Source organism: Cladophialophora bantiana (assembly GCF_000835475.1).
Source record: "Cladophialophora bantiana CBS 173.52 unplaced genomic scaffold supercont1.9, whole genome shotgun sequence".
NCBI classification, from domain to species: domain Eukaryota; kingdom Fungi; phylum Ascomycota; class Eurotiomycetes; order Chaetothyriales; family Herpotrichiellaceae; genus Cladophialophora; species Cladophialophora bantiana.
The window spans coordinates 26,602-42,834 of record NW_015971583.1 but is presented as its reverse complement, the minus strand read 5'-3'; the positions used below and the strand labels follow the sequence as shown (position 1 = coordinate 42,834).

Sequence of the window (16,233 nt, the reverse complement as noted above, 5' to 3'; positions counted from 1 at the left end):
TACCATCCCAGCACAGCCACTTTGCCTTGTTACAATATCATGCATATTATGATGTTATTCGAATGGTTTGGCCCGCTCATTCGCTAGATTTAAATTCTATTGAGAATGTTTGGCGGCTTCTCAAATATCGAATGGGGAGGCGCATTTCTAAAGACAGATGATGAGGTTCGACAGTACTGGGTATCTACTGGGAGAATGGGCAAGATTGGATAAACAGGACTTTATAAAGTATATAGAGAGTGTGCCAGAGCGCTGTAAAGCTGTCATCGCAGCCAACGATGGGCATACAAAGTGGTAGAGAATGAGAGGTTTTGCAACAAGCTAGTGGACCGAGGGGTGGTTGTCAGCCCGTATATGATCCCCCCTGTAAGATCTACACTCTTTCTCGCAGAGACAAGGCGGCTTCAAGAACCGCATCGATCTCGGCCTTGGGTGGCTTGCAGCCTCCCCCAATCGAAAACCCGCACCTACAGCCGTGGGGGCCGGTACAGTTCGTAAACTTCCCGTTCGAGAACTCTACAGAGAGGGATTTTTGTCGACTAAGCCTTCTTGCGTTCGCTTTCCCTATTCGCTTGTCGTTGCCGTGGTTTCTTGCACATATAACTTGCGGATTTGAATGTAAGCTTTTTTCGGCACAGCGGAGACGGTTTTCGTCGACTTGCTTCTTCGGAGACGGCAGAGGTCATGATACAGAAAGCCCGAGAACCTGCGATGCATTAGACCTGATGTCTAGCCTTGGCCCTTCACCAATCTTCTCTCTCCTGAATCTCAACAAACGGCGGCATCGACGTCGTCTCGGTCAAAATCAACAAACAACCAGAACTTCTGCCCCGATAACTAAGACATGGTCGCAATGTTGGATCTGCAACCAGAGAGGCGCACAGAGGGCGTTCCCAGCAGTGTGTCACCTGATTCTGTTGTCGACGGCCTCCTCAAAGACCGTCTCCGCTTCAACACCACAGTACAGAGCATGTATGATAACAGGCGCAGTGACCGTCGTGGCATATGTATTCGTCTGGTTCCTCTGGTTCGGCCCCTCAGGATGACGTCCCCACGGAGCTTTTGGATTGTTCTCGCTGCTGTTTAGATGAAGCCTCAAAATCACCTCTCCTAAACATATGGAGATATACTCCTGCTCCATGTCAGCACCGGTCGCTGGTCTGGGCTTCTACAGTGAATTAAAGTCTCTCAGGACCTGGAAGCGTGGCTGCCAGCCGTGCAGTCGAATCTATTCCCTTCCTTCGCAGCGCCGATGGGCCAACGCGCCTGCCTTGCCCAGGACCCTGGCCTGGTGATCGCCATGGAACTGAATGCGATCACCATAAAGGCCGGGGCAGTCTGGGGGATCGAGGTGTTCCCGCGCACGATCAATGGTCCTTGCGTCGGGGTACATCGCGGCGGCTCAGACGCTGATGCTTTCGTCTGTCATCGCGCTGCTCGCCTTGACGGTATTTTCGAGGTCAGCATGGCGGTGTATCCGTTGGATACTGACGTGGTCGAGTCACGCGGCCAGGGAGAGGCAGCTGAACGGGCCTGGCGGACGGCAAGGCGGTAGAAAAGGGGGTACGCGGGACGGAAATGTTCGGCTGGATGAAGAGGGCCACCGAAGAGACGAGTGTCTTGACACCCTCAACAAGGAGGGCGGAGTGCACTAGATGATGTCTTCGCCTTCTCCTAGATGACCTGAGAGCCTCGCGTTGCAGCAAGCACCACCGAGAGGACATCCCTGTCTCACAACATGGACGCAGAAATATCCGTCCTTCCACGAGGCCGCGACGGGTAGAACCCATGTACCTACACAGCAGGCGCAACAGTACATGGACATATAGAAACATAGCTCCAGCGCTTGTCTAGCTAGAGGGACGAGACGAGACATGGAGTATAGTATATTGTGTATGCACCCGGTAGCGGACACTCTCGTGACGGCTGTGATTCTGAATAGATGGTTACTGTAGGACTGGAGCAGAAAATGGAATCCGTCGTAATCATAGATCAATCAACCAACCACCTAACCAACCAAGGTCACAGAGTCATGGATCAAATTAATCACGGATGGTATCGGAACACATGTAGCATTATTGCAAAGCTCGAGAAAAATGTACGGTTCTGCACCTCTGCATTCTTTGGTTCTTTCACTCATGTGTGTCCCAGGGCGGGTTTCGATGTCGGTTTCAGCCTCGTGGACTTCTGAAAGCCGCAGCTGGCCCTAGGCTTCACTTTCTCGGGATCAAACCCTCTTTACCTTGGACTGATTCCTCCTCCTCATCCTCCAAATCCTCTCATCCCCCTTTCTCTCAGTACAGATAGGCATCCCTTAGGTAGACTCCCCCCTCATAATGCCCATATCACGACTCATCTCCTTCCTCCGTGCTTAAACCATATATCTAAACTGCTTATCGTTGCCGAACTCGCCAGGCTCCTCGAGGTGAACCGTCTCCCTGTCGCGGCCGTATTTCTCGTCGCGCTTGCGATTGGCCCGAATCAGCAGGCCCATCTGCATGCAGCTTGTGACCACGACGATCAGACACGCGCCGCACGAGATCCACATGCCCTTGCGATAGTACGGCGCGTCGCTTTTGGGAAAGATGTTCGTGCCCAGCACGGGCCCACACTGGCCACCCGTAGCAAGGATGGCCAGCGCGACGGCCCGCTTGCTGTCCGTGGCATGGGTGTTTCCGACCCAGGTCAGTGTCATGGCCACCGAGACGAAGATGAGGACGGCTAGGAACAGGCCGAAATACCGTGGCGCCACCCCCGAAGTCGTGCCCAGGATGATGTAACCCACCGCAGCGATCAGCGCGGGGATGGCGACGAAGATGCCGCGCATCTTCAGGCGGTCGGAGATGAAAGCTGTGCCGCAAATTGCGAGGAAGCAGAAGACATATGGTGGAGCCGAGAGACCGTTGGACTGAATGGTGGAAAAAGCACCCATTTCGCTGATGATCGTGGGGACGAAGAGCGGGAGGGAGGCGAAGCAGACGTTGCAGCCGAAGTACATTAGGGGCGGAAGGTAGGCTGTGACCAGAATTGTCAGTTGTGAGTCTTGACGAAGTGAAGACCAGCAAATATGAATGGTTGTGTCCGAATCGAACAAGCCTCCAACGAGAACAAAATCGTTGCGTTATAGTTCAATTAAATAGTCCCCAGGCAGAAGTAGACAGGTAGGTGCATTCGATCGAATTGTTCTCGACAATAACGGCGTGGGTGTATGCGGTGGTATCAAAGTCCCTCAGGGGATACGGGATAGCCGTGCAAAGAGGAACAAAGACTCACATCGATAATCCATCAACCCTCCCAAAACCTGTTTCCATTGCAGCCCCTTCTTTCCAGTCCTGTCTCCGGGCTGTCTCAACGATAGATCCACTGCAATCTCCTTTTCTCGCTCTGACAAGAACTTGCAATGGTGGGGCGAATCTGGCAGCCAGAACCACGCCACGATAGCCAAAAGACACGTAGGAGCGCCTTCGACTATGAAGAGGATTCTCCATGGCCCGATTGAGGACTTTGCTTGTGCAATGCCGTAGGCGAGAGCACTTCCGTAGGCGTTGGCGGCGGCGGAGCCACTCAAAAAGAAGCCGGTTCGCAGACCGAGTTTTTCGCGAGGGTAGAAGAATGAGAGGTACAAGGGGACACCGGGACCATAAGCAGCTTCAAAAATGGCAAGAATAACTCGGCAGACCATGACGCCGGCCCAAGATGTACATGCTGCTTGCAAGGTGGACACCACCCCCCAACCAAAGACTACGAAGGCAACCCAGGCGTGAGGGGGAAAGGCCTTCCAACCCATTTGCGTCCATTGCGAGAGGATATCTGCAAAGAAAAAGATCAGTTAGAGGTCTAGAGCAGTGGAACGGACTCTCAGGGTTGGTTGTTTTGGCCTTCCACTCCCGCGAACATGGGAATACATACAACTGATATAGAATGCGGTACCTATAGTATTCTTGATTAGAAGACAGTTTTTGCGGGGCACAGATCCCATTTACCTAGCCAGTCGTAGCGTTTGCCACTGAGATCGATGTCCTTCTCCATACCGGAAATCCTAGCATTACCCAGATTGGAGCGGTCGAGGACGGACAGGGAGTACAGGACAAAAATGAGAGGCATGAGGTGCCAGTCGAGCTTGCGGATGACAGCATCTTCCTCTTCCTTGGTATATCGAGGGGCGAGAGTAGGGTCGTAATGGGCATTGATAGCGTTGTGTTTCTCAGAGGGAACCTCTTCGGCCGTAGTGACGGTGGGCTTTTCATCACTGCTCGACGACTTGGAGGAGGCCGAATGCACGGCGTCCGGAGGGGTCACGCCTGTGATAGGCTTCTCGGTGATCTCTTTGGTATCCATGCTTCCAAGGCTGATAGTGCGGCCCGGCGAGTATTTGCAGAGCGGTTGGCAACCCAGCTGGGGGATCCGAAAAAGAAGGGGAGCTGGGAAGTAACATCCAGCAGCTCACGTCTGGGGATCCCCTACCTTTTTATTGGGTTGCATCGAGCCGACCTTTGACCCAGACGCGTGGTAGTCGATCTACCAGGCGAACTGGGTCCCTCTTGATCCCTTTGTGCATTACGGCAGTGATCAACGGTTGAGTAACCACGAGCGAGCTCGCTCTCGCTCGTGGCACCTGATGGCCCCCCGCAAAAAGAAGTCGCCTCCGTCGAGTTATTGGATAGAAGCCGGGCTAGGGCACCGTGTACGCCGTTCGGACCATTTTGAAAGGGCCGTCAGTTGGTGACAGACAGGGATAGAAGTGGTTGTGGACAGGTTCTCGAAGGCCACAGATGTGACTGCCGAACCGGACATTGAGCGGTGATCAGTGCATGTTGACGGCCTAGCGGTACTTCCGTCGGCAGAAACAGCCACCGCCGCCAAGGGATTGGAGAAGATGGAACTCTTGAGGCCTTGATATCATACCCCGTATTTTTGATTCTTGCTCCGTAAATGCCACCACGGGGGGAAGGGCCAGAAGGGCAGATGGTGGGTGGTTGGGATTGGGGAGGGCACAGGGAGAGTGCCTTCCCCACGGAGTCTGCCCGTGCTCGGCCGTCCACTCTCTTGGGGGCTATTGGCCTGCCCTCCGTCCCGCCCCGTCCTGCCCCCGTGCTACTCCGTAACTTAGGCAAGTTAGAGGCTCACCAGCCCCCCAAGAGCCCCCCCAAGCTTCAACGCCACGCTTCTTATGTGCGCCTGCCGCAATGCTTGTCTCCGCCACACTGAATACTCAGTCAGAACACCAACCGTACCACCGCCGCTACGGGACTCTCCAACCTCCGATCGGCTCCGATGTGGAAGTTTCGATACATCAACGGTATCCTGGACGAAGGATCTCGGCGTGCATGCACACATGGTTGGGGAATCTCGACCAGCTAATACGTTCTTCCTAGGGTGCAACTCGCGGGCCACCGGACCCATTCACTACCTAGATATGTATGTAGTGCAAAGGCAAGAGGAAGGCCTCGGCGAATGTGCAGGGATGGTGTTCATATACAAAAGGGTGGTGAAGGCGCCGGTTATCTTCTGGTTGTGTGATCCAAAGCGACCTCTCCTGCTCAGCCCATTCCAACATACTTGAACCATAACGGTCGACAGTCTTCTCGCTGCAACCAAGATTCGCCGGCGTAAAACTGCCCGGGCGTGCACCCACTACATTTAGGTGAGTTGGGACAATTATAGAATGGGATATGGTTGTATCCAATATCCTTGAACCTGCTGCCAGTCAGTCTCCATTTCGCGTCTCGGTGGAAACCGGGCTCGTCTTACCAGTGAATCTTGCTGGCGTCCTCAAAAAGCCCCAATGCAATGCTGTGGACAGGGGCATCGCCCCATCTCTCATAAAAGAACCCCCCGCTCCGATCCAGGTGAGTGAAATAGTCCTCGTAGATCTGGCTCCTCCAAAACGACAAGTCGGCGATTTCAAAATTAGACCAGAAGTGACAGGTGCTGTACCCATGTGCCTTGATGTTGTTTTCCGGTCTGCGAGTGTTGTCCACCAGCCATGCCATGGCGTTGTTCTTGTGGAGATATTCTGGATGGGCAGCGAGGAATTTGATCGTCTCGGGCCATAGAGAAGGGATGGATTCCGGCGAGTCAAACAGATTGATGTTGAAGCCGTACGTCTTATTGTGGTCTTGCATGTAGCGGAACACGTCGTAGTCGACGTGACAGAAAAACTTGACTTTGGGCTCGACGCGCCAGTAGTATTGGACGTTTTCGAGCGCCGGATGGCGATAGAACATGCCGCTGTTCCATCGACACATTTTGTGGTATGATATCATCCCCGCATACTGGACATCGTTCTCCTTCAGAATCTTTGCAGACTCCTCGTAAAGTTCCTGGCTGACCCAGGAAGGCATGTCCCAATGCTCTTTCGGAATGACATGGTAGGCACACTTGGCCTTTGTGACAGCCTGGGTTGCTTGTTTGAATTCTTCGGTAAACGGGACATCGTTGAAGAACGTCCACGGATAGTTGAATTTAGAGTTCCACGTCTCTTCGAGCTGTCTCATGGTCGGAAGAAGTTCATTGAGTTCTTCATTACGGACGAGAGAGAGGAGCGTGGCATTGATACGCGCCGAGTTGGGGCTTTCGGGAGCATAGTCGTGGTCCGTGTGTCGCCATAATGGTTCAGGCGGCTCGCCGATTGCTAAGACGGATGTCAGCGGTGTCGCGCAGATTCTGAGAGGGGACGTATATACGCTCTAGAAGAGGATCCTGCTCCCACTTCTCAATCTTGTCGCCATTGCCGACCACGGTGCCTGGGGCCTCAATTGTTGGGACCGGCTGCAGATACTGATAAACGAGGAAGAAGACCAGAACCACGGACAGTGCCCCTAGGAACCGCACAGGCTTTGCGATGGCCATATTGGAGGGCGGCTGTTAGCCATCAGCCATGATACAGCCGAGCCAGGAGATTGCAGACATGTACACGCTACAGGTAAATAGTAAAAAGGAAAAAAGAAGCCACAGTGATGGATCGAATCTTGCGTGTTCGTTTGCGCGGTCAGGGATCCACATCTAGGCGAGGCTTCTAAGTACCCCAGTGGTCCAGCCCAGTGGCTCTTCGTGGCTCTTCCGCAGGCACAACGCATTCTATGTACTAGCATCAATTCAGGCACCGCAGGGGGAAAAGAAACATCCCCGCCGACTGCCACACCAAGCAGAAAATTTCCGTCGTTCCTTCATCCCGACGGCATACTGAGCGGAATAGGGACAAAAACCTCAGCATACATTTCCTGGCTCAACAACGCACCATGGAAATCCTCCGCGAGCCTCCCAAAACCTCATCCTTTGTCCCACTCATAGAACATCAGTCTGCTACGCCCGCCTCGTTCTACACCGGACCACCAGTCCTGCACTACTACAGCGACCGCAGCAAACTCATTGTCCTAGAACAAGAAGCCCGTTCTATTCCAGCATTCGCGCCCTTACTGGAGCATTCCATCTCTCAAGGACAACCACAGCAGCCTCATGCTAACGGCACTGAGGCCAATGGAGATGGCGAAGCGAGAGGGAAGCAAAGAGTCGTCGTCGACAATGTGGACGTATGGGTGACTTCAGAGTGAGTCCGACCACCCACCACGTCCCGCACGAAAGAAAACTGACGGATAAACAGCAAGGTCTTCTTCTACTCAAATGATGCAAATGCAGGCCTCTCGATCCCGTACCCCGCCATCTCCCTCCACGCAATCCAATCCCTCCCACAACCCTCGCCCGGTGAACAACAAGGTGTATACATGCAGATAATTTCATTCCCCTCCCCAGAGAGCATCGCGCAAGACGAAGATTCCGAACCCGACTCCGTTTCCGTCACAGTGATCCCGACTGCTTCAGCTCCTCCCCAAGTCGCCTCAACCGCCCAGGGGACCACCGAAGACGGTCTTGAAGGAGAAGACAAACCGGAACAGACGCCCGTGGCAGCCATGTTCAACGCCCTCTCCACTTGCTCCAATTTGCACCCTGACCCAGTGGACCCCGGCGAAGACGAAGAAGATGGAGCGGGCGGTGGGAGTCGTCTATTTCGCGCCGGGCTGGCTTTCCCAGGCAGTGCGGATGGCGGTCTGCCGCCTGTGATGCCGGGCAGTGGCGGATGGATCACGGCGGAGAACATGCATGAGTATTTCGACGAGGAGGGGAACTGGATTGGCGGCGGCGATCAGGACGAGCAAGAAGAGGAAGGGCGTGACGATGGCGAAGGCGCTGCTACAGACGAGCCTCTGGGACCTGGCGCCGGCACTGTTCGGCCATGGCAAGATACCGAGCAAGGCAAGGGGGATGCGGTTGACGACGGAGAAACGGAAGAGACGAAGTGGCGGAGAACGTCCTAATGCCTTTCCAGTTCCTCTCACAGTCGTAATGACTGAATCCTGGATTCGGTCATCATACGACGCATCATGACCACGAACCACTGTAAGAATAGGACGAAAACGAAAAAAAAAATGGGAGGGAGAGAAGCGATCTTGGGATAGAAGAGTCGATTAAAAAAATAGCAATTGTCTGTCTTTGCCCAGTGGCTCGCCCGGATTCGACCCGGATGGGATCAAGTAAGAACCCTCCTGCCCGCAGGAAAGACTCCCTCAAGCGAATCGGCCAACAATTCAAAATTCTCGCCTACTTCCCAGCCCTGCAGTTCTTGTCCTTGAGCTTGTCCTTGTGCCTGAGGCGAATTCGACCGAGAACTCCTCGCCACGGCTCTCAAGCCCGCAATCAAGAACTGGACGTGTCTCCTGAACGTGTCCCGCACTTTGATCATCTCCTGCGTAAGCGAGGCGTCTTCCTCGAGGACGAACGTGGAATATCCCTCCCCCTGTCCCATTCCAGCCTCATCGTCGTCCTCTGACGAGGAATACTCGTCGTCTTGTTGTTGTCTCCCCTTGCCTCCTCCTCCTCCTCCTCCTCCTCCTCCCCGTCCTCCTCGTCGGCGCCGTCGCTGGCTGCGCGCCGAGATGAAACTGCTGGCTTCAAAGTCTCCTCCGTCCGCGTCTCCCGAACCCGGTCGCACCTCGGGGATGGTGGACGGCGAGGTCACAAGATCTGTGAATCGAATGCACAGGTCGAGAATCGTGATCAGTGCGTCGCGCAGGGGTTTGATCCGTTTACTGCTGAGGCACGCATGCTCCATCCCGGTGATGTACTGGGTGTGGATAGCTATCATATCGTCGACACTCCTGGTAGAGGACGAATGCAGCCGTTCGCGCATGGTTGTTGTGAAAGCTTGGACGGTGCAGCTTGTGAGATGGCTATAGAGAATGTTCGCAAAATACGACAGCTGCCAGTATATCAACCGGGCGAGTCTGTGGTCGTTGGGGTCGTCAAAGGGTAAGGGCACGTGCTGAACGTAGAAATACGCTCGGCTTTCGAGCAGGGCCCTAGCGCGGCGGATTTGATTTAATATTAGGGCGACGCGTTGGTAGGAATTTATAGAGGCAGGGAGTATGATATTGGCAATTGGCCAGCTGAGATGGTACGAGATTGACACAGCGCCCAGGATCCTGACAGAGCGACGCCGATTTTCCATGCTCCGAGACGAGGTATACGCTGCGTGAACTGTGATTGCATCGACATCAACGCATTCCGTGTTCTGGAATGCTTCAGATAGAAGGTCAGAGAGAAGAAAGCGGTCGTTCCACATCTCTAAACAGCGATCGATTTGATCGAACATCTTGCTTTCAATGCCATCGAGGAGGACACCGTCTTTGGCAAGATAGAGGTAGTCGAGCGCGTCGAGGAACCTTGTCAGACCGCAACTTGTTTCCAGAATGTGCCTGAGAGCACTCGTGGAAGTGCCGAGTAGAGCTGCAAGATGTCGATCAAGGATCACTTCGAAAGTCGCGGAAAAGGGCAGCGGCGAGCTCGCTATCAGATGGACTGTTTCCGCTGCCGCAGCGGCGATTCCCAGATCATTGTTACAGCTGTTTGGGGTGACTCGTCCGAGATGGTGCAAGAAGGCAGCAGTCTTGCCGATTGTGAGTATGCGTTCACAATACTTCCTCAGAAATATTGGGATTGTGCTATCTTTGGTGGGCGTCAGGGTGAACCAATCATGCCACAAAGTGCTTGCCACCCGCGTCTTCCGGTCGTTCTCAAAGACAAAGAATGGTTGCGTGGGCTCGATTCTGCCGGTAAGCAACCATATATCGATAGGTTTCGAATATAGTGCGAGGGAGGACAGGAAAATGGGAAGGTATGTCTCCCCTTGGACAGAGTTAGAGCAAGAATGCGCGGTGTCCAGATGGCTGTAGATGGTGTTCAGAGCGGCGATGTGGTCACTCACAATGAATTGAGACGCGATGACGGTGACGGCTTGCAAAGGACGGCTTGCCCTCTCGACCCTTTGTAACGTTTGAAGGAGGCTAATCACACCCGTCGGCGAAGATTGGTGTAAGATGGCGGTGTGCTCCTTAGATATGGTTGACTCAAAACTTGTCAAGATACTGCTGATCGCGCTTTGAATGAATTGCATGACGGTGGAATCCTGAGGAGTCTGTAACCATTGACGTACGAAGTCAATATCTGAACCAAGCCGTGCTGCCTCCTCCAGCAAGGACTTGGACGTGGTGCTCCCGAGATGACCCAGACAGTATCGTTGATTGGGTCGGATGGCGTTGTTTGTGGAGGTGAAGATAGAGGTTGGTAAGCCTGTGAGCATAAACAACATCTCCCTTACAGCTTGAGTTTCTGTGACGGCCACCAAATGCCCCGGCCGATTCCAGAATTGCGATGCGTCCAACTTCGTTGACTCTTGCGCAGCAGGTGCCTCAAACACCCTTTCGACGTCTATCTCCTTCGTAAGATCATGCTTCACAGTGGCTGGCGAAGTTGATGGACTTGAAGGGACAATTTCGTCCTCATCAGAGCTGGAATCAGAATACTTTGGAAGCCGCCATATCTCATCTTGGCGATCGATAGGATCATCCCCTTCAATCTCCTCCCATTTCAACGGCAAAGGGGTCTCTGTACGAGGATTCAACTTCTCAAGATTCTCAATCCGGCTGTAGTGCACAGGGTCGTGAGAAAGATGCAGTAAGAAATCCAGAATATCGGGCAACCACTTTTTGTCGTCGTGGTCTTTCTTCAGTTCCGCACGTCGCGAGAAAAGCTCCGCTGCCACGTCGTCGAGATTGTAAACCTGGAACTTCTCTTCCAGTCCGGTGAGTCTTTCGGCGACAGCGAACTGGTTGGTCCGGCCATAGTTGTGATGCTTGACTGTGCGGATGAAATTGTCTTTGTGTTTCCGGACGTCGGTTGGTGTGGAAGGCGCAAGGAAAGAGAGCACGAGCTCTTCCATCCAGGTGTTTATGGTGGTCGTAGAAGCCATGGCAGCTCCTTTGGTGAATCCAGGTCGATTATCATCATATGATTGACGTCTTTCAAAAGAGGACACGAGCTAGACAGCGTCTTGCACCTGCCATGAGGACCAAGAGGACCTACCTGGACAGGGCTTGGACATTGTAGGTATGAAGGGGTCGTTAGCCTCCAATTTGGCACCAATTCACCACGCGCTATTCCCTTTTCGAATTTTCGTTAGAATGCTGTGAAATACGCCAAGACGCTAGTAACTATGGCTATAAAAGCAGCCTCCCCGACCACATAGATCTAGAATAGCCCGACACACCTTTACATTTCATTTCACAATGCCAATTATGTCGCTGCATGTTCGGGAATAAGAGGCCATTCTTTCAAGCACTCAGACCCCGTTGAACACGACGTATTTTTCCAGTAGCCGTGACAAACATCCCATATTTTTGGGGTATTGACTCAATATCAGCGGTATTCTTGTGTTGGTTTAAAGTATCTTAATAGGTAGTTTGTTCAAGTATCGGTCATTATTATGGTACGACAATAGAGTTGAGTTTGGGTACGACATGTCAGCTTTGGGAAGACTCTGAAAACTAAAGATCCAAGATCTATCAATGAAAAGGAATGCCACAGACGAGTTTTTCTTCAATCATTTTGTGTTAGTACCGACCCACTCCACCGAACTGAGAGGCGTTTCCTTGCGACAAGAATCCTTCTTCCCAAAGTGATGGAATATAGTACAAATACAACCGAACAACAGCTGCCGCAACGAACTCCACCATTCAAATCTCATCAAGAGGGAATTCATCATCTTCACCATTCAAGAAGTCAATAATTCTCTTGTCTCCTGATTCCATTGCGATGTTAAGCAAAGAGCGACCTGCGCTGTCCTTTTCTGATAGAAATCTCGTTCGTATATCGTCCGTCGGCATGAGGAGACGCAACATACCTCGATCCTTTTCTCTGCACATCTCTGCTATGTCCTCGAATGTCGGCTTCATGCCATGCTCGAGCAGCATCTTCACAATAGCATTATTGGCCTTTAGCATTGGCAACTGAGAGGCACCATCGACAATATCGGCGGAAGTGAATGAAATGATTTTTCCTGAAAAGTTTGATTGGAAATCTTCCAATGCTTCCATCACGGCCTTGCTGAATGGCTGGTGTGAAGCAGAATACCTTGTGACGATGGCTAGATGGAGAGACGATATCGATCCGGGTGGTGGAACAGTCCTGGGTGGCGGTTCGTGGTATCCATGTTGTTCTAACATCACACTCACCGGAATATCACGAATTACCCCCTCGTTGTCCTGGACAATAAAGCTGCCACGTTCCAATGGCCTCCTCATTGGGTTGTCAGGGTTCATGTTGGCCGGCTTCTCGGGGTCCGTCCCCTCGTCCAGCAGCAGTCTGACACTCGCATTGTCACCGGCAAGTATAGCTTGGTGCAGTGGGTTTAAACCGGCCAACGTTCGATGCAGGGCATCCTCCTTCCTGATCGCATGCTTACAGGTCCACAAGAGGTGGCGAACCATGTTCTGCCTCCGCTTGAACGGCCCAAGCATGCAGTGGTGAGGAAGATTGAGCAGTGTGCCAATCTCGCCGTCAATTTCCGGAAGGCAGATTGTCCCCGAGGGTTGCCGTAACAGCTCATCCACGACGTCGGGAAAGCCGCTTGCAGTTGCACACATGATAGGCGTAAACTGTAGGAATGAAGGCATGGTTTCGAGAACCACATCAGTCTTCGCGTGATGCTGCAACAGGACTTTTAGCGTCTCCAACGAACCGTTGTTAGCGGCGCTCAAAAGAGGCGTGGCGTTACCATAGCTGAAGTCGAACTTTTGTCGTCTCCCATGTGGATAATAGCCGGATTCGGATCTATTGCGGGCTTCAATATCGAACCCATTCATGATCAATTCTTCGGTGAACAGGGGAAGATTCTCCGACGTGCATGTATGAAGTAACGAATTGCCCTGTCTTGTACGCTCTGGAAACAAATATCCACTCTGTGCCAATGTTTTGAGTTTTCTAACTGCGAGTTGTTCGGTGCCGCTGTGGCTTTGGCTGGCAATTCCTGCTGCATGAACCAGCCAATCTACCACAGTCTGCCCGTCCTTGCCAACAGCATGCATGTTGATGCCGTGCCTAATGATAATGCCAAAAAGCACGTCGTCGACTTCGGGGTGGGTCGCCAGCGGCAGCATCCCGAAGCCATCCTTGGTGATTTCGTTGGCGTCTACTCCTCTGCGGGCAAATACGTTAAGGGTGCCTGCGACGTCATCTTCATACCGTCTGCCGTGCATGTAGCGAGTTTTGAAGAAACTGGGCCGCTCCAGAACAGCGAAGGCGGCGTTGCTTAAGCTTTGCGATTGGTTGGGGGCATCGGATCCATGGTTGCTAAATCCAGGTCTCGCAATTCGATCTGATTTGTGCCTCGTAAAGATGTCTTTCAAGCTCTGGCTGAGAGGCCGATGCTGAGACTGAACATCTGAGACCTCTCTTTTATGAGAGAGCAAGAGCTCAATCACTTCTGGAAAGTAGCAACGTGTTGCTAGTTCGAGAGGGTTCAACTTCCAGTGGCTATCGTCAACGTCGGCGCCTGCGTTGAGGAGTAGTTGAATCGTCGACAGGGATCGCATTTGGATGGCCCAATGGAGCGGCGTTCCTTGTAGATAGAGGTCTTCCACCCAGGCGCCACCAACTTGGGTCAGCTCGGCACCTCTATGGAGGAGCAACCCAGCAACCTCGGGTTTATTTTGGTCAGAGACATTCCACAGGTAGTGAAGGCCATTTACGCCACGGTTGTCCGTTACACTTGCGTCGACGCCAAGACACAAGAGCATCTTCACCACAGGTGTCCACCCGTTAGCGCAGGCTGCCACAAGTGGTGTCTCTCCAAGCATGTTTTGTGTCTCTGCTTCTGGTTTGTGTGCAATGTCTATACCCTTCAGCTTCTCCAGGTTGGCCGTTAAGAGGGTTGTCATTTCCCACCAACTTTCTCGGTTCTCCTCGGCTTGGGTGGATAGATACCGCCCAATCGACTGTGGCCGAGTGATCTTAGGCATTTCCTGAAGGAGGGTGCAAAGGTAGATCTCTTCAGGTAGAGTACGGAGAGTTTCTGCCGCTTTCACAATTCCTTCCCACTCGCTGTATGTTTGTAAACCCTGCCCTTCTCCCTGCCAGCTCTCAGGTTTGGGTTCGGCCTCATTCGTAGCCAGGAACAGTTTGGCCCTAGACCGGAGAAGTTCGCCATCGGAATCAGTCCAAGACTCTTGCAGTCGGATCAACATCAAGGTGGTAAATCTGTCGCCCCGGACCGCAGCGGCATTAAAACAATTCAGCATTTGGGAAGCACAACGATCGACTCCGAAGCCGTCTGCATAGCATCGTGCGAGATCCAGTAATCTGCTCTTAGCCTGAACCAATGGAAGAGGTTTCTCTGTATCGCGCTTTATCTCATGGAAGATCCGTGACTGAATATGCCAGGGCATGTTGAAGTCTCGGTTCTGGAATTGTCAGCTGAATGCTTAAGCTGAGAGAAGGCCGAACTACCATTTCAAATGAGCTTGTCAATCTCCGTAAAGACTTAGAATCTGTCAAACGTTGGATCGCCGGGCTAAGAATTCGTTGGTCTTCCGTAGTCTGCCGCTATTTTGAGGACTCACCTTATGTGTTCATCCATGATATCGATTATGTTTTCAATCGAACCTCTCAAGTGCGACTTGCTTTGGAGAGTTTGTCTTAGCAGTTTCTGAAACAAAGGTTTTGGCTCGTCAGAGAAGCGTTCAATAACCTTGAGCCCTTCCTGGAGCAAGAAATCGTCTTCAGCCTCGTCGATGAATTGTAGTTTGGCTTCGTCATCGGTAGGTTGATTGTTCATCCACGCTGGTTGGAAGTATCTCCCTTTGTTGACTGATGCCCAGACAACTAAGCCATAAGAGAAGATATCGCATTTCTTCAGGTCCTCCATCGACAGCCACGGTGTTTGTCGTCGAACCTCTGGGGCGTTCCACAGCTGGGTGCCTTGATACTGCCCACCACCATTCTCAAGATCGAAAAGGGAGAGACCAAAATCGGATAACTTTGCGGTCACTAAATCATCGACATTGCCTTCGAATTTTACGGCGCCCAAGTCGAAGAAGGTCCTGTCCAATTGATTTTTCCTCTTCTCCTCGGAGAGGCAAACGAGAATATTCTCTGGTTTGACGTCCTAACACTGGCTTAGTAGAGTATTAATTTGAAGGAATTGTATGGGAGTGGATGGCCTTACCCCGTGGACTATGTCGCTCGCATGTAGCGCTTGTAGACCGGTAGCGATGTCCCTGCAGATTGCCAATGCACCCATCCAATAGCTGTCGAGGGTGTACGCGTCCACTGCAAACGGAAAAAACCTGGAGAGGTATTGAGGAAGAGTTCCGTATTCCGCTCTTTCCTGTATCAGTATGGGGGAAGCGATTGTATCTTCCCAACCGTACCCGAGGAGCTGGATGACGTTGCGGTGATTCCTAAGGGGACTGTGACAAAGGACATGAAGTTCTCTCAACACAGCTTCCAAGTCTTGTTGATACTCGGCGTCTGCCTCTCCGCTCCGTCTGACTCTTTTGATCACAACGTCCGGAGACTGACTCGGTGAGGGAGCCAGTACATCTCTCGAGTTCCAACCCGAAGCCACTGTAGCTTGAGACCCTGCCCCAATACCTCCGGAGAGCAGCTGCTTCAAAGATTGACCATCCCAGAAAGGCACTATGGCTTGCTTAAGAAGCCGCTTAACGGTGAGTAGCCCTTCAACATGAATATTTGTCTTGTCGAAGACAAAAGATCTTGGGGACTGCGTTGAAAAACTTTCTGAGACATTTTGCACACGGCGAACGTTTGGTATCCACGATCCAAGATCCGGTACGGCCATATAGGCGTTGGTGGAGGAATTTGAGAGGGACAAATTATTGT

At 52.4% G+C, this 16,233-nt stretch overlaps 6 protein-coding genes across 6 annotated transcripts; 1 reads left to right on the top strand and 5 right to left on the bottom strand.

Annotated features, from left to right (window-relative positions):
• Positions 1–2,371: 2,371 nt before the first annotated feature.
• Positions 2,372–4,338, bottom strand: Z519_06308 (uncharacterized protein; the record flags this gene model as incomplete). The annotated part of the gene is made up of 4 exons (XM_016764048.1): positions 2,372–3,015; positions 3,274–3,810; positions 3,910–3,930; positions 3,984–4,338. The coding sequence occupies 4 exons, from the start codon at positions 4,336–4,338 to the stop codon at positions 2,372–2,374; spliced, it is 1,557 nt and encodes a 518-aa protein (XP_016619130.1).
• A 1,202-nt stretch (positions 4,339–5,540) lies between these two features.
• Z519_06307 (uncharacterized protein) lies at positions 5,541–6,852 on the bottom strand (the record flags this gene model as incomplete). The annotated part of the gene is made up of 3 exons (XM_016764047.1): positions 5,541–5,697; positions 5,752–6,634; positions 6,687–6,852. The coding sequence occupies 3 exons, from the start codon at positions 6,850–6,852 to the stop codon at positions 5,541–5,543; spliced, it is 1,206 nt and encodes a 401-aa protein (XP_016619129.1).
• A 389-nt stretch (positions 6,853–7,241) lies between these two features.
• On the top strand, positions 7,242–8,315 carry Z519_06306 (uncharacterized protein; the record flags this gene model as incomplete). The annotated part of the gene is made up of 2 exons (XM_016764046.1): positions 7,242–7,549; positions 7,604–8,315. 2 exons carry the CDS (start codon positions 7,242–7,244, stop codon positions 8,313–8,315), a joined length of 1,020 nt encoding a protein of 339 aa, XP_016619128.1.
• A 212-nt stretch (positions 8,316–8,527) lies between these two features.
• Positions 8,528–11,305, bottom strand: Z519_06305 (uncharacterized protein; the record flags this gene model as incomplete). The annotated part of the gene is made up of 1 exon (XM_016764045.1): positions 8,528–11,305. One exon carries the CDS (start codon positions 11,303–11,305, stop codon positions 8,528–8,530), a length of 2,778 nt encoding a protein of 925 aa, XP_016619127.1.
• A 763-nt stretch (positions 11,306–12,068) lies between these two features.
• On the bottom strand, positions 12,069–14,777 carry Z519_06304 (uncharacterized protein; the record flags this gene model as incomplete). The annotated part of the gene is made up of 1 exon (XM_016764044.1): positions 12,069–14,777. The coding sequence occupies one exon, from the start codon at positions 14,775–14,777 to the stop codon at positions 12,069–12,071; it is 2,709 nt and encodes a 902-aa protein (XP_016619126.1).
• Positions 14,778–14,947: 170 nt separating this feature from the next.
• Z519_06303 (uncharacterized protein) lies at positions 14,948–16,192 on the bottom strand (the record flags this gene model as incomplete). The annotated part of the gene is made up of 2 exons (XM_016764043.1): positions 14,948–15,496; positions 15,557–16,192. The coding sequence occupies 2 exons, from the start codon at positions 16,190–16,192 to the stop codon at positions 14,948–14,950; spliced, it is 1,185 nt and encodes a 394-aa protein (XP_016619125.1).
• Positions 16,193–16,233: the final 41 nt, after the last annotated feature.